General features: G+C 42.2%; 1 protein-coding gene and 2 non-coding genes across 3 annotated transcripts; 2 read left to right on the top strand and 1 right to left on the bottom strand.

Moving 5' to 3' along the window:
- Positions 1-12,152: 12,152 nt before the first annotated feature.
- LOC128055165 (butyrophilin subfamily 1 member A1) lies at positions 12,153-17,495 on the top strand. The gene is made up of 7 exons (XM_052647577.1): positions 12,153-12,231; positions 12,611-12,958; positions 14,294-14,575; positions 15,405-15,554; positions 16,038-16,058; positions 16,166-16,192; positions 16,822-17,495. The coding sequence occupies exons 1-7, from the start codon at positions 12,153-12,155 to the stop codon at positions 17,493-17,495; spliced, it is 1,581 nt and encodes a 526-aa protein (XP_052503537.1).
- A 3,524-nt stretch (positions 17,496-21,019) lies between these two features.
- On the top strand, positions 21,020-21,102 carry TRNAL-CAG (transfer RNA leucine (anticodon CAG)). The gene has a single exon. It is a non-coding gene; the product is annotated as a tRNA-Leu (tRNA).
- A 4,848-nt stretch (positions 21,103-25,950) lies between these two features.
- Positions 25,951-26,024, bottom strand: TRNAT-AGU (transfer RNA threonine (anticodon AGU)). The gene has a single exon. It is a non-coding gene; the product is annotated as a tRNA-Thr (tRNA).
- Between the last annotated feature and the right edge of the window lie 1,405 nt (positions 26,025-27,429).

Here is a 27,429-nt window from a genome sequence, read left to right on the forward strand (position 1 = left end):
CTGCCTGTATTAATCTTAGAAAAATTACAGCTTTTCAGTGTTTTGGTATTCCAAAAAATAAGACTTTGAGTGGGTTTGCATATCTTTTATTATAGTTTGTAAAACACTTTTATTTATTCAGTATCCTTGCTTTCTCATAAGAAATATACTAATCCCCATTTCACAGTGAAATAGTGTGGTCTAGCAAGTTAAAGTGATTCTTGTTGTTGTTTAAGAAAAATAGAGTTTTCATTTATACTTTTTTAAAAAATTGTCTCATCTTTAAGGCAGCTTCTAAACATAAAATTTAGATGTTTTAAGTATTTATTGAAACTAAGTATGAACCCAATGCTCTGCTAATCACTATATAGAATAGCATAGAACTCAGCTCCCAGCTTCCTTTACTCAATCTTTCATTCATATATTTACTTATTCATTCATTCTCAAGAAATTTATCACCTTTAATGTGTTGATCATGTGCAGTCTGTTGTGCCATGAAGGAAATAAACAGGATGATATTATAGAGAGGAATGGGTGGGAGCTGAGGTGGGCTACTTTAGATAGAAAATTAGATGGTAAAGTTAAGGAAGGCTTCCTGAAGGAAGTGATGGGTCTTCTGAGACTCGAGGACTAAGAAAGATTCCCAAGCGGCAGGAATCTTGTGCCTACAAGCCCCAAAGCAGAAATAAACTAACTAGTTAAAGGACATAACCCCCTACTGTCAAAGCAAAGACTGAGAATGGGACAAACAAGTAGAAAGAAGACAGGCTATCTGGGGCCTCCATAGCAAAGTGCTGAGAATCAAACTGAAGCAGAATCTTACAGAAAACCAAAGCTCAAGTGAACAGAAAATGTCTGGAGTCACCCGAGGATTATTATTTCCTCTTCCTAAAAGGATTACTTTTTTTTTTTTTTTTTTTTTGGCCACACCGCACAGGTTGCAAAGCACAGAATCCTAACCACTGGACTACCAGGGAGGTCCCAGATTACTCATTCTTAACAGGATGGGGAATTAAATTTTCCAGAATTTCCTTCTTCTTGGATTTGGGGCCTGGGAGGGAGGTAGAGTACAGTATGGAGAAAAGGGGAATGGCCCCCAGGGACTTTCCCCCTTTGTTGAGTCGAGCCCAGTATAATGATTCTAGCACCCTCAGTGGCTGAGAGCCACAGTGTCTGTGACTCCCATTTGCCCTCTGGTCTCTGACTGTGACTTGGATTCAACCCAAAAATGTTGGGTGATTCCAGACATTTTCTGTTCAACTTCAAAGAATTCTGAATCAAGACCTTCTAGTGGAAGTTTTTCAGATTTTTGGTATCTTGGTTTAATTAAAGAGAGACTTTGAAAAAAATTAATATTGGAGTAATAGTTGATTAACATGTGATAGTTTCAGGTGTACAGCAAAGTGACTCAGTTATACATATCAAAGAGGGACTTTAATCTTTTACCTCAGATGGACTGGGAGTTATCATCAGTGATTATTGGGCAATAGTTTCTTCAGTGGTTAATCTTGTCCCCTTTGATCCCCATGTAGGGGAGAGTGGGCTAGGCCAAGGAGGGAGGTGAGGTGGGGAGATTGGAAGTTAGGTCTTCTTGGCACATCCTACCATTATTAGAAGTCTTCTCAGCTTAAGGGAAAGTGAAACTTACATATCTCTGGACTCATGGAGAGCTTTCCTTAATCACATAACTGTTTACACAGGCTTGATGGGAAACAGCCAGGCACATTGCTGCCAGGCTGGTTCACAGGATCATTCATTTTTCTCCCCAGTCTCCCTGATGCTTGGCTCTAAATCAACCCTTTCATACCATAAAACACAAGGTATGTATATAATTATCCAAGACCTTTTAATTACAATTACTATCAATGATCAAGCTTAGAGGACTTTGATATTAGAGACATAAGTAATCTGACACAGATAAGGTATATGTACAATTATCAGTAAATAAACTAACATTTATAATCCAAGCAGTCTCTTGGGATTATGAATCAGCACACATGCAGCTTATTCTTACATCCATCTAACAACCATTAACTGTTGGCCATGAGCCAACCACTGTCTAGGCTTTGATGAAAAATAACAGTAATTAAGACAGGTGTCATGCATGGAGTATTGTCAACCAGGGAGCACACCCAAGTTTCAATGGCCATACTTTCTACTGAGCTTTCATTATGTAGCCTTGACTGATTGTGGACCACATAGTGATTGAACTCCTTCTCCAGCCCCTCTCTCTTCCTGAGTCAAGCTGACCACAAAAAGCTCAAATCCTCAATCCCCTTGGCACATGATTGGACTTTCTGTTTTGCTGACTCACCATCTCATTAGAATAAACTATCAGGTTCAGTCCAGTGAGCTCACCAGGAATAATACAACACTCTTAATACTCAGGAAATTTCAAGGGTTTAGGTTATTTCCCAGGAGACTAGACAAAGGCCAGACATCTCACTACACAGTTTGAAAAACAATATCAAGGGGAAAGGACTAGGGTGCAGTTGGATTTGGGCTACTACCAGAATAGAAAGATCAGAGCAGCCGAAGGATGGTAGGGAAAAGTTTGGACAGGCCAGAGAAAGGGAGCGCAAATGCAGTGTGGACTCTTGAGGTAGCAAAAGGAGTTTGTGTTTTCTTCTAACTATAATTGGAAACTATTATTGTAAACAAGGAAGTAACAGAACAATTTCTGGTAATTCCCTGGTGATTCAGTGGTTAGGTTTCTGCATTTTCACTGCTGAGGATGAGTTCAATTCGAGGTGGGCAAAATAAGATCACTGCAGGGTGAGCCAAAAAGAAAGAAAGAAAGAAAGAAAGAAAGAAAGAATTTCCTTTTAAAAGAGAAAAATAGAAAACTTTGAAGATGTTATACTAGTGAACTTGATGTTAGAGAAATGGGTAGCCTCCAGAAGCTGGTACTGGGCACACTATTCCAAAACATAGCACCTTGGCATATGGAATATCTTAAGATGAAGGAGTCTAAGAAAATTGCAGGAGAAAGGCACCTGCCTGTCACTGATTTTTCCCTGAAAGCAGAAATATAAATTCCATATATGAAAGGTAACTTCCCTGTACCAGGTAACAAGAAGATATCTTTATCACCAAGGGGAAGGCTATATAAACAAATCTGTTATTTCTTCACAATTTACTTCACAATTCACCCTTACCCTGAGCCCCTTTGTCTCATCAATTCCTCACAAATTTGTTTCTTTGCCTAAAATGGATTGAAACTTCCTGCTCTGACCACTTCTTCAGGTCTTCAATCTCTTGTGAGGTCTCTCAAGTAACACATGTAAAAAATCAACAAATTTGTATGCTTTTCTCCTGTTAATTTGTCTTTGTCAGTTTAATTTTCACAGCCAGGGATCCTCAGAGAGTTGATTTTTATTTTTTATTAAAAATTTTTTAAATTGATGTGTATTTGCTGTACAATATTATATAAGTTATAGGTATACAATGTTACACCTAATAGTATTCCCCTACCCCTGTATTGCCCCTCCTTGAAGGCTGTTTTTTAATATGATACCACTGCACTTCTAAGAACAAGTTTCTACGTTGGGTACTTATTGCTAAGTAATGAATCACCCTAAAAGTTACTGGCTTAAAATAACACTCAGTTGTTATTATTCATATGTCGAGGTGTCAGCTGAGCGTGGCTAATCTAGTCCTCAACTCAGCTGGGCTTTTCTGCTTCAAGCTGCATTGGCTAAGCAGCTCAGCTTCTCATGATAAGTTGGCTGGGGCAACTATTCCACTTGTCTCCTATCCTAAGACTGAATGGCTGATCAAAGCAGTTTCTTCTTATGACGGTCAGTTCCTTATGGTATTCAGGAGTGAATGGTGGGGACTTCCCTGGAGGTCCAGTGGTTAAGACTCTGCACTGTCAATGCAGTTCAATCCTTGGTTGGGGAACTAAGATTACACATGCTGTGGCCAAAAAATAACAGGAAAAGAAAAGGTGAATGGAAACAGGTAAGGCATCTCAAGAGGTCTTGGAATAGAAATATTGTCAATTTCTACATGCCACTGGTTAAAGCAAATCATGTGGCCAAATGCAAAGTTAAGAGGTGGGGAAATATACTTTGCCATGATGAGACCATACCAAAGATGAGGATTCTGGGAGGATTGAAGGACTGGGGTTAGTAATTCAATGTTTCACACCATTGTACAAGATCCACCAAATTTCTATGTCTTCCTCAAAACCTTCTAGTAGTATTTCCATCCCTAGCACTCCTCCTATCTCTAGACATGTGCTGAGATTTCATACCCTTTTTGATAACTTCCTCTCAAAAGTCATCCTAGTCTAGAAATTTAGGAATATAATTCTAGATTTTTCAAAGTTGGAAGGGACTCTAAAGGTTATAATGCCCCAAATATGTTTAGATCTAAAGGAAAATGCAGACTCCAATTAAGGAAGAAAGAAAGAAACAAGCCTAGCAGCGGCTATAGTGTTCTTCACTTAAACATCTCACAGACGCAAACATCAGACAAGACCATTCTGTGCTTGTGATGGAGAGAGACAAAAACAAATCCACTCTATGATCTTGTCAGCACAGGCAAAAACAAAATAAGAACACGAAGCAAGCCACAAAATTGACCGTACACCTCCCTCTCTTGGCTAACTGCAGTAATTGCTACATCTTTACCAATTGCAATTTATTTATTTAATTTTGGCCCCACTGCCAGGCTTGTGGGATCCTGGTTCACTAACCAGGGATGAAACCTGGGTGCCTGCGATGGCAGCTCAGAGTCCTAATCACTAGACTACCAGGAAATTCCCACCAAGTGCAATTTTAGCCCACTCTGTTCCTTTACTTTCTAATAAAAATTATTGGAATATTCACTCCTACAACAGCCCACTGCTTTCTGACAGTATTCATCCAGAACAAGCCCTTCTATCTTTGAACCTCCCCCAAATCACTCAACACAGTCCTACATCCTGTAATATCCAGCGCACCTGCTGTCACTGGTGCACTCCTCACCTCCCAGCCCCATGTGGTGTGTGGAATCCACAATACTGTAACAAGTACCAACAAATCCAATTTCATTCAACTACAGGTGGGCTTTGGCTGGTGGCCTTCAACATGGTCACAGGCAAGCCAGACCCCACTATCAGCCTCCAGCGCTCACTCCCATCCACATCAAATTTGGCCCCAGACTTTCAGTTCCTCAGATACAGCAAAATCTCTCAGTATCTAAAGCCAAGAGGAACTTCCCACAGATTTCTCAGAACAAAAATTGAAACAAAAAGTATTCTTTGTTCATGATGTATCTATAATTTTTCAGTAATCAAGTATTCACAGAAGGGAACAGTCACTCCATTGTGCATTTCATGCTCACATTCCGTCCTCCTTCCTACATCTTTAACTCAAATCTTAATGAGTAATTTTCCAAAGAAACTCATACAAGAACTTGGAGAATTCTAGTGTTCCCTCCATTGTTCTATAAACAAGGTTTTGTATTTCTCCCCCTCCCTCCACCACCTCTCTTTTCATAAGAGAGTAGCATGGAAGGCCTTGTATTTCTTATAAAACCTCTCTGTGAAAACCTCAAAGTAAAATCAGACCAATAATGAATTCATGATTGTTGGTTGGTTGCTTAGTCACTAAGTCGTGTCCAACTCTTTACAACTCTATGGACTGTAACCCACCAGGCTTCTCTGTCCATGGATTTCCCAAGCAAGAATACTGAAGTGAGCTGCCATTTCCTTCTCCAGGGGATATTCCCAAACCAGCGATTGAACCCATGTCTCCTGTATCGGCAGGTGGATTCTTTGCTGCTGAGCCACCAGGAAAGCCCTGATGAATTCATAGCCTGCTTCTAACATTCTTTCATGTTTTCTATAGCCTGTCCTCCAGAGGGTGAATGGAGCCCTTCTTTGGAGGACTTTATCCCACCAAGTAACAGAAAGAGAGGGTCAGTAGGGGGGATTCTGGGAACTACTCAGAATGGCTCATGTAACCCCAACTCCTTCCTTATATCCTCTTATTTATCCCTTGCACAATCCAACCTCACTTTATTGGCTCCCATACATTTGCTTCCTGAGTCTCTTTGTTCTAGGAACTTTCTGATTCAAAAGTATTTCCAGGAATATGACTCAGAGATGTCACCCCTCAACCAGTCCTCAGACTCTTGCTGCAGGGGGACACATTTAACCTTACTCCACCCCCAGGAATGCTGCCCTTCTACACAAAAATACATCACATCTTCCTTGGGCTTCTTCAGTTCCTTTCTACTCACCCTTTACATACGCAAATCTGTTGTGCTATAATGCACATAATTTTTTTCTTCTAGTTTTATTGAGATCTAATTCACACAGAGTACTGTAAAACACCTATGTTTTAGGTGTACAGCATAATGATTTGACTTAAATACATCAGGAAATGATCACCAAGATAAATTTAGTGAACATCCATCCTCTCATACAAATACAAAATAAAAGAAAAAGGGGAAAAGGTTTCTTTCCTTGTGATGAAAACTGTTAAGACTGACTTTATTTACAACTTTCATATGCAGCATACAGCAGTATTAATTATATTTATCATGTTGTACATTATATCCCTAGTGCTTATTTATCTTAAAACTGGAAGTTTGTACCTTTTGATCACCTTCATTCAATCCCCCCTTCGCCCTACCCCTCCACTTCTGGTAACCACAAATCTATCTCTTTCTATGAGTTGGTTCATTTGTTTGTTCTGAAGCATAACTGACCTACAACCTAACAAGCATGTTAGTCCATGCTGCATAGCATAGTGATTCGATATTTCTGTACATTACAAAGTGATCACTGCACAATGCACACGAACTTAATACAGGCTTAATAAATGAGGGAAATGTGTCAGCATTATAATGTCAGTGTATCATTAGATCACATCTAATTATTACCAGCATGCCAATAGTGTGTGCCCTGAGAAAAAGCAGCTGGCCACAAAGTTCATGACAAGCCACAGGATATGGTGCTATGCATCATGTGCCTGTGTCTCCCAGCCCTTTGTCTTAGCTCAGTTTAGCCACACGCAAAAGACATAAGCCCAAGACCCTGAGCCAGAACCATCACCCAGGGCATCTCCACTATTCATGCAGAGCCAGCAGCTGCCTCTTTACCTGTAGCGTCCATGTAAAGAACAGGATACAGCGCCTGTGGACCAGCAGCAGCCAGCATGGAGAAACCTGGTCCCAGGCCAGATCTAAATCAGAATCTGTTTTTAATAAGACCCTCCAGTGAAGCATATGCTCACTTAAGTTAGAGAAGTGCTGCTTTGGGAGGGATGGGAATGGGGAGGGGTTGTAATAGCATTAATAAATCATCTGAGATGTTTGACTATGAAAACTGTACTTAGAGGCTATTAAAGGAGTGGGGAGAATCTGTGATGGGAACACAGAAAATCAAAGAAAAGAAATAAGATCAATCATTTAACTCCTTCCCTTCTCCATCTCCCCCCAAACACACACACAAAAGTTGTACAGGAAAATAAAAGTAATTACACACAAAACTTGGTTTCATAAAAATATAGTCACATAACCCTGATATAGGAAACATTGAACAAAAATGGCATACTTCTATTGGTGATATAAAAGAATGGTGTTAGTCAGGGTTCTCCAGAGAAACAGGACCAATAGGATATATATATTTAAGAAAGTTTATTAAGAAGGATAGGCTCATGTAATTATAAAGGCAAAGAAGTCCCACAATCTGCCCTTTGTAACCTGGAGGTCCAGAAAAACTGGTGGTGTAGTTCTGGTCCAAACATGCAGACCTGAGTGTAGTTTGGACCTGGTGTAGTTCTGGTCCAAACATGCAGGGGAGACAGTGCTGTAAGGCCAGGCAGAGTCCAAATGCCAGAGAACCAGAAGTGCCAACATCTGAGGGCAGGACTTGGAAGTTTCAGATCAGACAAAGAACAAATTCGCCCTTTCTGCATCTTTTTGTTCTATTCAGGCCCTCAAAGGACTGGATGATACCCACCTGCATTAGTGAGAGCAATTTCCTCACTTACTAATGCAAAGGCTTATCTCTTCTGGCAACATCCTCACAAACACAGCCAGAAATAACACTTTACCAGTTACCTGGTAGTCCTTAGTCCAATCAAGCTGACACATGGAATCAACCATCACAAGAACTAAATCATCACTGACCATACTAGAGCATCAAAAAGTAATATCTAAAAATTAATTCATCAAGAAATAGCAACATAAATTGTTCCTGTTGAGAATACTTAGATAAATACCAGATAAAGCAACAACGCATTTGAAGAGGCTATTTCTAGGGAATGAGGACACATAGGGTGAGACTGGTGCTATTCTTATAAGCTCTTTATACTTTTTTTTTTTTTAAAGCTTTGTATGGATGACCTTGACAGGATAGAAACTGACTGGGTGTTTTTTTTTGTTTTTGTTTTTTTTTAATGCTAGTGGTTACCTCAGTAAAATGCAGTTGGAGGTCAAGTAAGACAAGGGTGAGAGTAATCATTGGCTCTGACTAGTTTATAATATCGGGAAATTTGAATGGCATGTGACAAAAGTGGAGTGGGGTGGGGAGAAGCCCTTATATTTTTGCATTCAATTTGCTCTTATACAGAGCACATCACATTCTTCAGCCCAAATTGTTTCATGTCTAAGAGAAAGAGTTTATGCGTCTAGTCTCCAGAACAGCAGGAAATTGCTCCTAGCAGCCCCACATCGCAAAAGCACCCACAAACAATGGAAGTCATGACAGGTGGGGGCATCTAGAATCTTTGTTCAATGATGGAGCCTGGAAAATTCAGAGATCCTGACCAGTGCTGTTGGTTTCTGTCGAAATGACTCAGATATTATCCAACCAGAGCCTTGGCTGCCACATAATAGCTTGAGTTCTATGTATGTACCATTTGCTGTCTATTTCCTGGCTCCTTTCCTTCAGTCTAGTTCTCTTAGGTGAAAATAAAAGTTCTTCCCCCTCCCCATTTCCCAAATTATCATTAGATATTTTGACAATGCAGAGCAAGGGAGAGAAGTCTAATCAGGATGAATTAAGGAGAGGGAAACATTATCAGTGATATTTGTGACAGTTAAGCACAAACGAAAGCTGAAAATGAGGCAGGTACATCTCAAACTAGGAAAGCCAAGGACTGGTTGGTGTGATTTAAGCTGCAAATTCTACTTCTGTCTATGTGCTGATAAGAGGTCAGAGAGTATGAACCCAAAGAGCTCAGTTTAGGAGGGGAATAGAGACTTTGAAACAAAAGACAAAAATAAATGCATGTGCGTCTCAGAGTAGGCTTCAGGTCACGTTCCTGACAGCAAAGAAGGACCAGGAAGTTGTCCATGTCATAGGATAAATCTGGCACATCTTCCTGGAGAGTCTATTTCAGTTGGAAGGGGTAAAATCTAGTCAGAGTCACATTTCTTTTGAAATTTCACAGTTAATGCAGTAAATGTTTTAATTTGCCTTAAATGTTATAGATAAGACTGAAGACTTTAGAAGTGTTTCTCATGTGAGCTAGCCAGTGCTGGGAGACTAGGGAGAAAAGGCAAAGAGAAAGGAAGCAGGAAGGCCACTAGATCTTACAGCATTTTCTTGACCACATTAAGGTGCTTGAACTGGATGCTGGGGTCACTAAGCAGTCATGTAGACATTTTTAAGCAAAAAGTGACAAGATTGGATTTGTACTTGAGAAAATTCATTCTCCTGGCACTCAGGCATATCCACTGAAGCAAATATCTTTTTTTTTCTTTTCTCTTTTTTGAGCAGTTCTCTTTTGCTGGTCTTGATCACAGTCTCAATTAAAAGGCAAAGAACAAATGAGTGGTGAAGGGTTTTTGCCACAAATATAATACAGAGCTGATGTTTTCAACTTTTTAAAAAATTCACACATATTGATTAAAAAAAAAAGCACCAGACTCTGTCAAAAAAGGCAACTACTTGAAAAGTTTACTTCCAGAATATATTAAAATATATAAATATGAAAGATGACCAACATAACTATCATAGAAATGCATAATAAAGTAATAATTTGGTCAGTGTCATCTAGCCCATTAGTGATGATGAGGAAGAATAGACCTCAGTGCTGGTGAGAAGGACATTTCCACTGATGATGTGATTGGACTGACATTTCAGGAAGAAGCTTTGACAATATGTTCATACCCTTTGGCCTAAAGACGGTATTTCTGGGAATTCAGCAGAAAGTGTATCAGTAAGTTAACAAAGATGTGGGCAAAGACTTGTGTATAAACTGCACTATTTGTAACAGGCAAAAAACCCAAGATGTGCTATGATCTCAGGAACCTTCAATATGATGTAATATAGCTATTAACAATGTTTCAAATTACATAAAAGCCTTAGTCGCTCAGTCATGTCTGACTCTTTGTGACCCAATGGACTGTAGCCTGCTAGGCTCCCCTGTCCATATGATTCTCCAAGCAAGAATACTGGAGTGGGTAGCCATTCCCTTTTCCAAGGGATCTTCCCAACCCAGGGAATGAACCCTGATCTCTTGCATTGCAAGCAAATTCTTTGTGGTCTGTGCCGCCAGGAAGCCCAAATTATATACAAATTATATAAATCATCAGTTCTATTACTGGAGACTATCATTACTTGCTGACTACCTTAAAAAATACATATCTTTAAAATGTTTTCTGTAACAATAAGGGGTTTAACCCAAAACAGGGAGTTGTGGGCCTCATAAATTGCTTTTAGGGAGGTAGCTTTGCAAAGAGGCAACTCTGGGCCCTGAAAACTGAATCATACCCATGCATTCTTAGCCTATCTTTAGTTTTTAGCTCATATAAATAATAATAGAATAACAACTTCCCCTCTTCTAAATTCCTATTATATGCTAAGCACTGCTGCTGCTACTGCTGCTAAGTCGCTTCAGTCGTGTCCAACTCTGTGCGACCCCATAGACGGCAGCCCACCAGGCTCCTCTATCCCTGGGACTCTCCAGGCAAGAACACTGGAGTGGGTTGCCATTTCCTTCTCCAATGCATGAAAGTGAAGAGTGAAAGTGAAGTTGCTCAGTTGTGTCCGATTCTTAGCGACCCCATGGACTACAGCCTATCAGGCTCCTCCACCCATGGGATTTTCCAGGCAAAAATACTGGAGTGGGTAGCCATTGCCTTCTTAATCTCATTTAATCCTTGCACCACTACTCCAAAGAAGGTATTATTAACAATATTTCCATTTTAGAGATTAAAAAAGTGAGGCTTGGAGATGGCCCAAGGCTTTGCATCTTATTTTAGTGTTTTCTTAAATCCTCTTTCTTTTTCCCTCTGTCCCCTTCTGTAAACAGGTTATCAATGCATAGCCTAATTTCTAAGCTGAAGACCACAAATCCACAGACCCTTCTCCTCTCTGGAACTTTTTTTCCCCCAAAGTAAATACATCAGGGATGAGGAGGGAGTGTGTTGGAGTGGAAGGGTGGGAGGAGGCAGGCTTTCCTGAGAGTACTTCCCCCTTCCTTCTCCTTTAACTTTTGCCAATGGGGCCACAACCAGCTTTCTCATTTGGTAGCAGAAGCTTGTTGGTGCCTTCTCTTCCAACATCAGAGGTCAGTATCTGGGACTGTTCTCACCCCTGAGAGAGCCAGCAGCCAGAGTCATTTTCTCTTTCCCGGGCTCCTTCCTCCCTAGTCCCAGGCCCTCTACTCTTCAAGCCCTTTAGCTCTCTTCAGCTCCCCTTTCTTGTTCTGTCTCCTCCAGCCATTCTTCTTTCCTGTTCCTGCTTATTTCCCTCATCTCCATCTCTTCCTCCATCACTGTATCTTTATTATCATTGCTAAAAGCAGATGTCAAATTATTGTATTTGAAAGAAGAGATTTTTTTGGCACAGTAGTTCCAAGACTTGTCTATTTATAATACATGAAACCCGTTAATGGGTACTATGCATCACAATTGCCTTCTCTTAAGACTCTCTTGGGGGTTTAGGGCCCAATTTGCTGTTTTGTACAGACAAGATTGACTAACCTTAGGGTGTTAGGTGGATGTGTGCTGACGGCAGCCGGGACTGAAAGTCTACCCTTGGCAGAAGGCAAGGAGGAAGCTTAAGGTGCAAATGATGCTTTCCAAGCTGAAAAGAACTGCTGGGAGGGCACAGGGGCACGGTGTCTCAACAACTCCTAGTTATTGCCTATTCTTTCATCTCTCCTAGGCTGAAGATCCTGACAAACTCGAGCCCACCAGCATCTTGCTGCCCAGAAAGGATGGAGATGGCAGTCTTTCCGAACTCCTGCCTCCTGGGGTGTCTGCTCATTTTCATTGCCCTCCAGCTGCCCAAGCTGGATTCTGGTAGGTACAGAAACCATCAGACTTGTTCCCCAAAACCCTTTTAGGCTGGAAGGGGTTGGCAGGCCTAGACTAGGAAATAAGTAGGAAAAGGGTTTCAGCTGAGTAGAGAAGGAGCCACGAATTATCTTTCTGGGTGGAACTTTGTTTCAATGATGTCCTGCCTTTTTCTCTCAATTATAGAATAATTTCTAGCCTACAAGCTTGAAATTTCTCAGTAATTTTAAGCAATCCCATTTGGTTGTCCTTAGTGACTTTCCCAAGGGCCCAGATGGATTCCCTGGAGCTGTAGTGGGAGAGTGCCCTTCAGTGGGATCCTCGTCTTTATCAGTCCTTAACTCCCGCCTCCACATTCCGTCCGACCCTCTTGGTGTTTTGATAGCTCCCTTTGACGTGATCGGACCCCCGGAGCCCATCCTGGCGATGTTGGGTGAAGATGCAGAGCTGCCCTGTCGCCTCTCCCCCAACGTGAGCGCCGAGGGCATGGAGCTGCGCTGGTTCCGGGAGAAGGTCTCGCCTGCAGTGTTTGTGAGCCGAGAAGGCCGAGAGCAGGAGGGAGAGGAGATGGCTGAATACCGGGGAAGAGTGTCGCTGGTGGAGGACCACATCGCCGAGGGCAGCGTCGCTGTGAGGATACAGGAGGTCAAAACCTCTGATGATGGGGAGTACCGATGCTTTTTCAGGCAGGACGAAAACTACGAAGAGGCCATCGTGCATCTGAAGGTGGCTGGTGAGTAGACGGGTTTTGACTTTCTCCGGTGACTCCATGCGAGATATTTTCCTGGGGCTCTGTTTGGAAACCGTCACACTTGTTTCCCAAATCCCTTTTAGGCTGGAAGGGATTGGCAGGCCTAGAGTTAGGAGATAAGTAGGAAGAGGGTTTGAACTGAGTAGACAGGGAGCAGCGAATAATCTTTCTCAGAACTTTGTTTCCACGATGTCCTGCTTTTTTCTCTCAATTATAGGATAATCATTTCCCCATGTTAATAATTTAATAAGTGTAAGATGTAATGACTGTATAACATTCTCTTTTATTAGTGCATCATAATTTGCTTGGTCAAAGCCCAGAACTGAGCATTTAAGTTGTGTCTGTTTTTCACCATTTATAGTAAGGCTGTAGTGAGCAGTCCCAATGCTTACTTGGTGGATTAGTACCCAAAGACTGATTTTGTGAGATTGTAGAGCATGATGTCTTGTTAAGGGTCTTGACCTACCTAGAAAATTTTTGGTTTTGTTTCTGTTTTTGCTTCAAGCCAGAATTCAGAGTGAACTATAAGGAAATGGTACACACTGAGGAACGAAGTATACTTTGAGGTCTGCCTTTCCATCTGGCACCAAGCAAATTTCTTTTTGAGCTACATTTCCTACTGTAAAACCTGCCGAACAAGATTTTGCAAGAATAAGATTTTTAAAAAAAAAATCAATATAGGAATTCCCTGGTGGTTTGGCGCTTCCAATGCAGGGGGCATTGATCAAGGAACTAAGATCCCTCATGTTTGGAATATGAGAAACTGCTTTGTCAATTCTAAAAGCATTTTATACTTGTAAAATATTGCTGTGCAATATATATTGCTTTTTATGCATATATTCAAGTAAAGATGAAGTTTGAAAAATACATGGGTGAAATGTGGGTCCCTGTTTCATAACAGGGTGTCCCACATGGTAGTATCATATATAACTCATCTTTCCTTTTTAAGGAAGTGTCTTAAAGATTGGTTATAAAGCCCTACAGATTTGAGAGCATAAAGCTGTCGTTGTTACCTTTTATGAATGATAGACACCTTTGAGAATCTACTGAAAATGGTGGCCCTTTTCATGAAACGAATACACATTCTCATATATATACACAATTTGGAATATGACTTTAAGTCAATAGTTGTTTCATCTCTGATAAGATGTCTTCTTTTATGGATACCTCAGTTCCTTTGTGTAGTAAAACATGGAGATGGGTCCTTCTCATTCCCAGTTCCTCTGGGCTTCTCTTTCTCAAACTATATAGCCCTATGATTATAAGGCTCCCAGAAGAGTGTCCACTAAAGGAGTAAGGTACCTTCTTTCTCCATAGCTCTGGGCTCTGATCCTCACATCAGTATGAAAGTTCAAGAGAGTGGAGAGATCCTGCTGGAGTGTGCCTCAGTGGGATGGCACCCAGAGCCCCAAGTACAGTGGCGAACTCACAAGGGAGAAGAGTTTCCATCCATGTCAGAGTCCAGGACTCCTGATGAAGAAGGTTTGTTTACTGTGAGAGCTTCAGTGATCATCAGGGACACCTCTATGAAGAATGTGTCCTGCTGTATCCGGAACCTCCTTCTTGGCCAGGAGAAAGAAGTAGAGATTTCCATACCAGGTCAGTAAAACAGGTACTAGGTTCCTTTTTGACACAGGTTCAGGGCAACATCACATGGGACATCTGCCCAGGTACAACCTCCTGGCAGACTTGTCTATTTTTCTCACCTTAAACTTTCCCCACCTAAATTCCTGCCCGCTGAGCCCCACCAACTTCACTAGAGATTCTGAAGGCATAAGTTTTATACCTAGATCTCACAGACATTCCAGATTTTCCATCTTAGATACGGAAGTCTTCCAGATTTTATTAGGAGATATATCTTGGAAAAGCTTTGTCTCTGAAGGGTGTGGTCTTCCTGATTCAGAGCCTTCTGGATCTAGCTAAATTAGTTCTCCTCTTTCCACCCTTACCTCCCCCTCCTCCCTATCCCATGCTAGAGTTCCAAGTTTCCAGAGACTTCACACTCTACCTCTGGTTCAGCAAGGAACTTTTCCTTATTCTTGGGTCGTTGAGTCCCCCTCTGTTGCACACAGAAGTGATATTTCCCCTTCCTTATTTACTTCCCTCATCCCCTTGGCTCCCATCCTGCATTGATGGCTACGGAGAAATTTCCATGATAACATGAATCGGTCCATTATACTCTTTATTCCACAGGTCCTGTCCCCAAATGACTCTTCTTCATCTTCATTCCTCTCTTTCTCTGCCCTCTCTTACCTAAGACCAAAATTTATCTGAAAACCTCAGAGTGGTATTGGAGGGACTCTTTTGCCATGGGAGGAATGTGAGAGGTCCAGGTCATCCTCTCTTCCAGCCCCCTTTGGAATCAGGAGAGGAGCTAGATTTGCTCTGAGTTTCTCAACAAATATCCTTCTTGGGGATTTTGTTCTAGCATCCTTCTTCCCAAGGCTGACTCCCTGGATGGTGGCTGTGGCTGTCATCTTGGTGGTCCTAGGACTCCTCACAATTGGGTCCATATTTTTCACTTGGAGACTATACAAGGAAAGATCCAGACAGAGGAGGAATGAATTCAGTTCTAAAGGTAAGTCATAGAATCCCAGTCTACTTGTCAAGAGTGCTTCCATGTGAGGCTGAACCCAAGTCCTTTACGATGACTGCCAATGGGAAGATAATTGATTCCAGAATTCTAAAAATCAGAGGGAATTATAAAGCTCCTGAATTCAGTGGCACCCAATATGAAGAATAACAGAGGTTTGGGTATAAGATGAGTCAAAAGCAATTCTAACTGAGATAATAGACCTGATGTTTATTCATTATTAACCTTCAGACTCTATCCTTACTTTTAACTCAGTAATGATTAAAGATCTGATACCAAGTGAGTAGGAACTTCCTGCATATTTCTTAGAAAACAAAACAAAATCCTTGTTCTTCATTTGTTGATAATGCCTCAATAATCAGGTAGTCATGAATTAAATAGTTTCTCCTTTATATGTTTCTTACACCTGTTTTGTTCCCTCCCTCACACCCAGGCTAGGTCATTAAGGTATTTCTGTTTGTTTTCCAGAGAAACTCCTGGAAGAGCTCAGTAAGTTCTATGTTCTTTGTCTTTTTACATCCACAAAGTTGTCTCTCTCTTATTATAAAACATGTCAATAACACTCTTTCCCCCTCCCCCACCCTCTCTCACTACAGAATGGAAAAAGGCTACATTGCATGCAGGTCAGTGACTCTGAATATCTTAAGGGCTCTGAGGTGCTACCCTGGAGGTATTCAAAGTCCTCCAATACTTGGAAATAAAAACCACTAATATATAAAGGGGAAGTGAAAGTGAAGTTGCTCAGTTGTGTCTGACTCTTTGTGACCCCATGAACTGTCGGCCTACTAGGCTCCCCTGTCCATAGGATTTTCCAGGCAAGGGTACTGGAGTGGGTTGCCATTTCCTTCTCCAGGGGATTTTCCCAACCCAGGGATCGAACCCAGGTCTACCCGCATTGTGGGCAGATGCTTTACCGTCTGAGCCATTAGGGAAACCTGTACAGAGGGGAAAGATGATGGCAAATGGCCTCAACATTATCCTTGAGGCACATAAAGGGCCCTTGGAAGATGGCTAGAAGGCAAGTCCCCTCTGACAGGGTCCCATGGGGTACTGGGGACAGTCAGTTGATACATCAGCCTATGGCTGTGGCTGGAAGAGGGGAAAAGAGACAGCTGAGCAGGCCAAGCAGTTCCCCTCCTGAGGAGACCTGTCAACTGCTAGAGCAGGTCTCCGCTTCTTCAGAGAAGAAAGGATGGTTCTTTCAATCTGTGACATTCACTGATAATCAGACTCACTTTCTCTCTGTCTCTAGTGGATGTGACTCTGGATCCAGACACCGCCCATCCCCACCTCTTTCTGTATGAAGATTCAAAATCTGTCCGACTGGAAGATTCACGTCAGAAACTTCCTGAGAAACCAGAAAGATTTGACTCCTGGCCCTGTGTGATGGGTCGTGAGGCCTTCACCTCGGGGAGACATTACTGGGAGGTGGAGGTGGGAGACAGGACGGACTGGGCAATTGGGGTGTGTAGGGAGAATGTGATGAAGAAAGGATTTGACCCTATGACTCCCGAGAATGGGTTCTGGGCTGTGGAGCTGTATGGAAATGGGTACTGGGCTCTCACCCCACTGCGGACCCCTCTCCCACTGGCTGGACCCCCCCGCCGGGTTGGGGTCTTCCTTGACTATGAATCAGGAGACATCTTCTTCTACAACATGACTGATGGATCCCACATCTATACTTTCTCCAAGGCCTCTTTTTCTGGCCCCCTCCGGCCCTTCTTCTGCTTGTGGTCCTGTGGTAAAAAGCCCCTGACTATCTGCCCAATCACTGATGGGCTTGAGGGAGTCATGGTAGTTGCTGATGCCAAGGACATTTCAAAGGAGATCCCACTGTCCCCCATGGGGGAGGACTCTGCCTCCGGGGATATAGAAACCCTCCATTCTAAACTAATCCCTCTCCAGCCCAGCCAAGGGGTACCTTAAGAAATACTCCAGCTCAGCCCTTTCCCTCTACTCTAACCCCCTCTTCCACCACTCCCAGGGCTTCATCTGCCAGATTTACTCAGCCCCTGTTTCTTCCTGTTGGCTAGGGATTAATTAATCTTGAGAAGGTTGTGTTGCTGCTGATAAGAGTGTGAGGAATAGGCCCTTCCTAATCTGTTTCTGTAACAATAGTCAAGGGGCAGGGAAGTGACCTCAGATTGCTTCTTGTGGTCTCCCATCCCAGAGGCCAAATTCTCTAGGGAGGGAATTGCAGTTCGGGGATCAAGATGGAGTTAGGTTGGCATAGGGTTATGACAGAAACATCTTGGTGTCCAGGATAGGGGAATATAGAGGAACAGGTTTTAAGTAAGTAGGAAACCCAAAGGGTTCTGGGAAGGGAAAACCGGTGGCTGAGATCCCATAAAGGAACTTGGAGGGCACATCATGATAGAGGAAAATGAGGTGAACTCAGGCAGTGATAAACATCTGACTTGTCCCTAGAGCTTTAGGACCCGTATCTCAGATTTTCTAAGTCATTCCTACAGGGTGGATCTGAGCAGTTGGCAAGGGGAGTAAAGAAGGTGAGGAGGTCAGATAGAATGAAAGAGGAGAGAATTTTAAACAAAATGCAAAGGACTCTTTCCAACCTCACTTTGTTGATTCCACAAGTTGCTGGTTCTCTTCTTCCTTTTGATCTAGAATCTCTCCACTTTAGAGGTATTTTCAGGCATCATCTTTCAGTGATATCACCACTTTATTGGCTGTTGTCTCATGGCCAATGGCCACGTCTCACCAACATATAGTTTAAAACTGCTCAACCACACCTTTAATTAGCTTTAACCACCATCCACTTCCATACTGAGCCACAGATCACTCTCTCCCCACCCAGCTTTCCTACGTGCTGCTTCTCCTCAGGGTCCCCTGAAAGCTGCGTCATTGTACTCAGCACAGCTAGATTGATTGCACTTATTTGTATTTGCATTTTCCTGTATATGTTTGTCTTGTCCAGGCTCCCACCTTCCATTTCCATTGGGTTTTCCAGGATCAATGTCGTCCATGGTCTTAACCTAATAAATAAGTCTGTCTGATTGTTGAAAACAGCTTCTGCACCTCCCTTTCTTTATCCAACAAATGGAACTGACACAAAACAGAGAGAAGAAACCTGCATGGAAATGCATTGGGTCAAAGCACTGTGGTTCTGTTTATCCAAGACTCATCCCCAGACTTGCTGGCAGTAGGCTCACCAGGGCAAGCAGCACAGGGCTTCCTGTCCCAGGAAGGGCCAGCTACTTACAAAAAGGCCACAGTGCCAGTAGCTACCCACCCTTAGCCTCTGGAGGAAATATTTGGTGATGCCTCATAACTGGAAAAACAAACAAACTTGGGTGATCCTCCTTTCCTTGCCCCTTCCTCAAGCTGTATTCACCCTACCCTACACTGGACTCCTGAGAGAAGACCACCATGTACCTCTGCTTTCAAAGTATTCATTTATGTTCAAATTGTACTTTTAGAAAGTAAAAGATTTTTTTAAAAGTCCAAACTTCTTTAAAAAATACTTGAGAATCTTAAGTAGTTGTTTTGCCAGTTTAACGTACTATGCGCATCCTGAAATGTATATATGAAGTCTTACCCTAAATAAATGGGGCTGCCACAGGAACCCCTCTCTGCGAGTAGAAAGAGAAACAGTCAGAGGTTTCAATTAGCTCTGTGACTGCCCTCACCTTCCTATTTCTTCATGATCTTCAAGGAAAATGGTTACCAAACACAGCATTGAGCTGGCAGTAGATTCTGAACTTATGTGATAAGCCTTGCAGCTCCCTTTCCATCGTAGCTCCCTTTCCATCTGGCACCAGATACCAGTGCCTGAAGGAGGAAATTAAGAGTCTTGGTAGCTCTGGCTTTATTTTCAAATCTTCCGAAAGAGAAAAAAGGTGGCCTTGCTGATGCTTCGTCAAAGCCTGGCTTAATGACCTGAAGCAGAATCAGTGATACTATGGTTTCAGAAGGTCCAGAAAGGCCTCTTCCACCAGTGCAAATAATTAACTGCAGTATTTCCAAGGCCTGACTTCCTTTTTAAACCAGAAACTAAAACCTTTCACCCCACAGCTAAAGACCAGCCTTAAAAATGCAAATGTTCCTGAAATAAAGAACTTCATTTCACACACCAAAAGCCAGCTCTGGTCATCACATGTTTGAAAGGGTCTGCTCGGACAAAACTGAGCAACTTCACTTTCACTTTTCACTTTCATGCATTGGAGAAGGAAATGGCAACCAACTCCAGTGTTCTTGCCTGGAGAATCCCAGGGACCGGGTAGTCTGGTGGGCTTCCGTCTATGGGGTCGCACAGAGTCGGACACGACTGAAGTGACTTAGCAGCAGCAGCAGCCTCTGTTTAAAAGAGACCCAGACATTCACATTAAGAGAAAAATAACTGTGCAACTCCTATCATCACTAATCAACAACAGCTCTTCCGCGCCATCTCTCTGCTTATCCCTATTCATCTGCTCCTTCTGCCTCCAAACAACACTCAGGTCTCCTCAAATCGCCCTCTGGAAAACTCCGAGTCGACTCTCAACTATACGCGCCTTTATTCTTGCCACTCACTTTAAAATTTAAAATGGAAATAGTCTTCTTCCTTGAATACATATGAAAGTTAATTTTAAAAAGTAACAATGATCCCAAGTCTCACTCAAATACAAACAATATTTGGGTTCATCCTCTTCTTTAAAAAATAAAAAAGAATCTGTGTTGTTTAGTTCAAAGGACTTAAACTAAATACTTTTTGAGGAGTGTTTCAAACTAGTTGGAAAGTCTTTGAGGTACAGCTTTGCTGGACATAAACAGAGATGTACGAAAACCTTACGAATTAAGGTAAGATAGAGTGACACATTTGTAGCAAGAGAAAGGCAGAACTGGTTTTAGTTTGATGCCTCCTTTTTGAGAGCAGCATAACATCCATTCAGAAAAGTCCACCCATCCTCAGGGTACAGCTAGAAAATTCAGATCAAGAAGCAAGACACTGGGACCCCCTTACATAGGTCTCGAGGGTCCAGCGGACCGAAAGGAGAGGAGGGAGGAGTTAATGAACACCCGAGGGCTGGGCCCCAGCAAGCACCAAACTGAATAGCGTAAGACTTCCCAGGAGCAGGTGTCAGTTTAAGTAAGGCAATTTCGGCAATATGGGTGCCATTATATAAAGAAGAATTCTGTCGAGAGTGGAAAGAAATTTCCCTTACTTTTGACTACCCAGCCGAGCGCCGCCCCGCCGGCTGCAGCCTGGAATCGAATCCGCGTTCATTCAGAAGACGCTGCCCGGCGGCCGCCGCAACCCGGCGCTTGACTCCGCGTTTCCACTCGGGGTCGGCGTCCGGGGTCGTACGTAAACTGGTGGTTGCTTTTTTTAATTGAAAATTTTCCGCATCCTCAGAAAAAGAGAAAAAGAAAAAAAAAGGCGGGGCGGGGGCGGGAAACCATCATTCACGTAGACATTGAAATGAAATTTGAGGGCGACAAAGCTACCACAGGTCAGGATGGCCGAGCGGTCTAAGGCGCTGCGTTCAGGTCGCAGTCTCCCCTGGAGGCGTGGGTTCGAATCCCACTCCTGACATCGCTTACGTTTTTGAATCAGTCGAACGGTTGTGTATATCACCAGCTTTTCCCCACGTTTCCCCTGTGGATTAATCTGTTTTCCCTTTTTTCCTAAATAAATTATCCAAAATTAAAAAAATTTTAAATATTAAAGAAAAGAAATTAGCCAAGTTCTAAAATGAAAGCACTCTGTGCCCAGAACACAAGTTAAGATCTAGTCATTTTAATCTCCTTTCCCTGTCTCTAGCTGTCTGTCCCTCTCTTTCCTTTACATTCAAGGAGTTGAATAAAAGTTACTCCTTTCACTGATGTCTACAGGGCCATTCTTTTGTTTTATTTATTTATAGATTACCTTTTAATAGCCTTTCTTCAATTTTATTTCTCATCTCCCACTCCCCCTTAAGAAATCATTAGAAAGGTCATCCTTTTTTTGTGTGCTGTGTGTTTTTGTAGAACACATTTTTGGTTTCACTATATACATTTTTAATTTACATAAATGCCGCTGTGTCATATATCTCATTCTATTTTTACTTTGTCCCTTTTGGCTACAGCTTTTTAGCCGATGTTGTGCATACACCTAGACCTTATCTAGAACAATTACTTTCAATTACTGTGGGAGACCAGGGTTTGATCCTTGTGTCGGAAGGATCCGACCCCATAGAGAACCTCAGCAGCCCAGCTAGAGGGCCTACTCAATCCATAACTTTTAAATTCAGGTTCCACCCATACTGCTTTGGTAACTTATGATCTTTTAAAAAGAAAGTATGAAACATTTGAGCTGCATCAGCTATCAAATCAAGTCCACCTGTGGTTTTCATGATGCCATAAATACTGAGGATGCCTCCATGCCTACCTGCCTATGGTCATCTCTAGACAAAGAAGAATTTCAAGATCTGCACACTCTATTCTCTCACTGCTTCCACTTACCCAAACTGAGCATCCTCGTCCTCACCACACACTGTCCCGTTTGCCTGGAGCACCTCTTCTACTTCTCTGTTTGAGAAGGTAACAGGCAGGAAGGCCAGGGGTCTCCAAAAGAAGGAAATAGGCTGCGTCAATTTTTTTTTCTCTTAAAATTCTGTGCTGCCATGACGACACTGGTTCCATCTGAACTTAACTTTTCTCAAACCTTGAGTTAACCAATGCGTTTTTTTAATGGAAATATTTTCTTAAGCTATGTTAATGAAACTATGTATTTGCTTTGGAATTAACCTTTCTTTAAAATGGTTCCACCTAAGACTGTTTTTTCTTTTCCTAACCCTTGGGCTGATAATAGTTCAACAAACCAGTATTCATATCAATTGTTTTATGGCTGGGGGATGACACACCTGTGCCATCCTATCTCAAAAATGCATGTTGTGGGAGAGGGGCCTGGTGAAACTCGGTCAGCCCTGAGGTGCTCTCTTATCTGATTAATAGCTTTCTAACAGACCTAAAACATGCGGCTATAGACTAGCAGGGCACTCTTTCTGCCCCTTCTGATGTCTGTGTCAGAAGCTTTCTCTATCTTTTTTATTTTAATAAAACTTTATTACACAAAAGCTCTGAGCAATCAAGCCTCGTCACTGGCCCCAGATTGAATTCCCCTCCTCTGGAGGCCAAGAATCCCAGCGTCTTTCATGGCTCAACAACAACCTTTCACCTCCAGCCCACTTTCTTGTCTGGATCTCGCCTACATCTCCTCCATGCTCGGTTTGGCTATCACTCCTTCCAGGAAGTCTTCCCCCACCTCCTATCTCCACTCAGTCTGAGCTGAGTATCACAGTGTGGTCTACTGTACCCTCCACTCCAATGGGGTTATATCTCACGATACTGTAATTGCCAATGAACTGTTTGATTCACCCTTCCGTCAGCAGGTTTTGTCCATCAGCGGACAAAACTCATGACCGAAGTGAGATTAGCATGGTGCCTGCCACATGATAAGCACTGGGTAGATAAACAAGTATTTAACTGTAAACCATTTTCACTTGTATATGTAAATCACTTTCACGATGGATACATGGAGAGTTAGGAAGATTTTTAGACTTTAGGAGAGATGGCTAAATTCTTCACCTGGAATATTCCATAGCTTCCATAGCCAGTAACACTATCTCAATGGTGCAGATCAGGCAATCTATTGAGGGCCACTTGGCTGGAAGCATCATCATAAAGGTATTCCTGGAGGCTGATGGAGCAGAAGGGTGAAGGTTAAGGTAGAGTTGGTAACAGAATTAAGGAGTGATCTAGTGTTGACATCTCTACCATGACCCAGCTGGCCTTACCATTTGAGATCTGTAACCTGGGCCTGGGAAAAAGGCTTTGTTGTGCAGAATATAGAAGCATATGAAAAAGACGGTCTGTCTCCTGAAATAAAATTTGTATATTAAAGTGGGGCAGAAAATTAAACATAAAATTCTCTTTGTGTGTTTGTTTGAACCTCCTCCCTCCTTAATGTGCAGTGTGCACATTAACCAGAGCACCTCAAAGGTGGAAGTGACTGCTCCACCATAAAGATCATTTTTTCCCTCTTTCCTTTTCTTAAAAGAATAGCATTCTTTACCAATTTTGTAGGGAGTATGATAACTGTATGCTTGCTTTGTATGTGCTTCTATGGACTAGGTATAACCTTGGTGAACTTCACATAAAATGTCAGCATGTCATGTTGATGTACTATCCTTTGTCTCGAAAATGCATATGACTGTTCGTTCCTTCAACTTCTAACAAGTAGAACAGTTGTCAGAGTTTTCTGAGGATCTGTCTCCTGGTTATAATCCTCAGTTTAGCTCAAATAAAATTCCCTTTTTTTTCTTCTTAAGTTGATTATTTATTGAATTTTCATTGACACTTCCATTGCTCTGCGATGTCTATAAGGAAAAGTGGGGAATTAAGCTGAAGAGTGAGTGGAGAAAGTCTCCATAAAAGTAGAATTGTTTTCTGAACTATTCTTCAAAGTGTTGGGACATTTTGTTTCTGCAGATAGAACAGAAGATCATATTTCAACTGTTGACCATCTACACAAAATCATGTTCTCTGAAGGTAAAAGTCAGGTTGGTGAGACTTTCTGGGCCAGGTGGTAGAGGGGTTGGTCTTGGGAGATGAGCAAATGGGTAACAGTTACAATGAACTTCATTTCCCTGATCTTGAGTTTCTATATAAAGGGGCCAAATTATGATCCACTTTCTCATATTTCCTTCCTTTCTCTTAAGGCACCCTAGACTCTCCTGGACTGCTTCTTGAAGTCAGCCTGGGTGCTGACTGAACAGCTTCAGGTCAGTCAGTTCTAGTGGGATATCCACCCTGTGGGTATACAATGAAAAGGATGCTTCCCCTGATAACTTCTTTCTGAAATCACTGTGACGAGTATTTTCCTCTTTGATTTTCCTTTCCAAAAAAACTCTGAGCACAAGACCACCTTTTAAAATAGCCATTTACAACTCATGTTATATGGTTGGATTTTAGTGGTTGGGACGAACTGAGATGCTGAAGCATTCTCTAAGGTTAAGGAAAAATAAGATCATGGCATCTGGTCTCATCAATTCATGGCAAATAGAAGGGAGGGAAAGTGGAAGCAGTGACAGATTTTCTTTTCTTGGGCTCCAAAATCACTGCAGATGGTGACTGCAGTCATGAAATTAAAAGACACTTGCTCCTTGGAAGGAAGGCTACGACAAACCTGCTGCTGCTACTGCTGCTAAGTCACTTCAGTCGTGTCCGACTCTGTGCGACCCCATAGACGGCAGCCCACTAGGCTCCCCCGTCCCTGGGATTCTCCAGGCAAGAACACTGGAGTGGGTTGCCGTTTCCTTCTCCAATGCATGAAAGTGAAAAGCGAAAGTGAAGTTGCTCAGTCATCCCCGACTCTTAGCGACCCCATGGACTGCAGCCTACCAGGCTCCTCCGTCCCTGGGATTTTCCAGGCAAGAGTACTGGAGTGGGGTGCCATTGCCTTCTCCATGACAAACCTAGACAGTGTATTAAAAAGCAGAGACATCACTTCACTGACAATGGTTCATATAGTCAAAGCTATAATTTTTCCAGTAACAAGTACAGACTTGAGAGTTGGACCATGAAGAAGGCTGACCACAAAAGAATTGATTCTTTTGAAAGGTGGTGTTGGAGAAGACTCTTGAGAGTCCCTTGGACAGCAAAGAGATCAAACCAGTCAGTCCTAAAGGAAATCAACCATGAATATTCATTGGAAGTACTGCTGCTGAAGCTAAAGCTTCAATACTTTGGCAACCTGATGCTAAGAGCCAACTTACTGGAAAAGACCCTGATGCTGGGAAAGATTGAAGGCAAAAGGAGGGGGCGGCAGAGGATGAGATGGTTACATAGCATCACTAACCCAATGGACATGAATTTGAGCAAATTTGAGATAGTGAAAGACAGAAAAGCCTGGTGGGCGACAGCCCATCGACTCGAGTCCAGTCAGACATGACTTAAAGACTGAGCAACAACAAGCCTTTTCAGCAACACGTTTATCAATCATTCCAGAGACTGATCTTGATTAAAAATATTGCCTGTAGATTATGAAAGTAGATTATGAAAACCCAATTGTTTGGGATTTCACCAGGGAAAAGAATAGAATGACTGGAGATTATTATGCCGCTTGTAGTTTAAATCTGGTTCCTTTGCCTTGTGCTTTCCCTGGATCCTTTGGTACTTGCTGAAAAAAATATTACATGAAACCTTAAGAAAGGTAGAAATTCTTCTGAAAGAAAAATTTATCTTGGTCTCTTCTTTTTCTTTTTTTATAAACAACAAAACCGTCCCCACTCTCAGAGCCACATAAAGCACTTTCGTGAAACACCATAGGGAAAATTTACACTTTAAGTTGATTAGGATTTTGATCTCTTTGTATTCTTTTTGAGGGCAGGAAAACCATAAAAGGCCCCGCTGGGATTCGAACCCAGGATCTCCTGTTTACTAGACAGGCGCTTTAACCAGCTAAGCCACGGAGCCAACTCGCTTGCCAGCTTCCAAATCAACATAGAAAAGGAATAATCTCAGCTTTCCCCCGTTCTCGCCCCCTGCATGCATTTCCTTGTATTGACGCTCCGGCGAGCTCTCCAGATGATCTCCCAAATCCTAAAGATGAACCCCTGCTTCTCCCCCGAAGACCTAAAAGACCGCGCGGCCATAGGAAAACTGAGACCCTCCGTGCAGGAGTGAGGTAAGGAAAACTCGGGAGCGAGCCTGAAGCCCTGGGCGGCGCCAGAGGCGTCTCCGGAAACCGCCAGGAAGGGCAAGAGTTCAGCAGCTCAGGCTTCCTTGGGTGAAGTATGACCTGGGACCCCTGGAGGAAAGGAAATTAGCCACATTTACACGAGAACACCCCTCCGAGTCGTGTAACACATTTGCACCAGAACACTTTCTGCACCAGGAACTAGTCCCTGAAGAAAGAACGCCCTGTGTTCTTTATTTCATGGATTTTAATTAAAATTCGAGCTCTTCCTTACCCCATTTGTTTCCGTAAAATAGACTCCCACCTGCCTGCTTCTTGCTTGACTAAGTCGCATCTTTAAAAAATTCAAAATTTCATTATTAAAACCTAGTCTTGGAAAGAGGTAAAGGAGTAATCTCCTCTCTTCTGCAGCTAGTGGAAGAGAAGCTTTCTTGTTCGATAACTTATCCAAAGGATCTACTTGATAAAACTGTTAAATTTAGAGCATCCACAAGAAGTACTATATTTTCATAGGTGCTTGTGTATTTGTAACTGTTCCAGATTCATTCTATTCTATGAAATAGATATGTCCTTAGACAAAGGACTTTAATGGAACTGGCAAAGAGTTTTACAAATTGTTGCCATAGCTGTGAAAGTAACTTCCCAATTGAAACTTGTAATTATAATAGGCTGCTTACTTGAAATCTGTGACTATTCTGAAAATGCTGAAATTAACATGCCAGTATTTTTAAACTGTGTCAATATTAAAGGATATCTTTGTCTCACTCTAAACCAGCCATTGGCATTAATCTCTGCCTGCAAACATGATGTAAGGGAGAGGTTAAAAAGCCCTGACTCTGCTAGATTTCTTTTTCATAAAACGATTGAGTCTATGAACTTGACGCACAGTCTGATTGACTCCATAAAATAAGTAAGCACCGATTTCTTTAATAATATAAGATTAACCATCGTTTTATTAATGTGCTTGGAGCCAGAAAGAAAGTGAAGTTGCTCAGTCGTGTCTGACTCTGCGACCCCATGGACTGTAGCCTACCAGGCTCCTCAGTCCATGGAATTTCCCAAGATAATCAATCATAAACAGCATAGTCACACCTAACATGACTTTGTCCAGGCTGGAGTGGACATTTAGAAAGACAGCAGAGCCAGTAATATTTGGTTTGGGTTTCTCCTTTGACTGGCACG

The sequence above is a fragment of the Budorcas taxicolor genome, chromosome 11 (assembly GCF_023091745.1).
Source record: "Budorcas taxicolor isolate Tak-1 chromosome 11, Takin1.1, whole genome shotgun sequence".
Taxonomy (NCBI): domain Eukaryota; kingdom Metazoa; phylum Chordata; class Mammalia; order Artiodactyla; family Bovidae; genus Budorcas; species Budorcas taxicolor.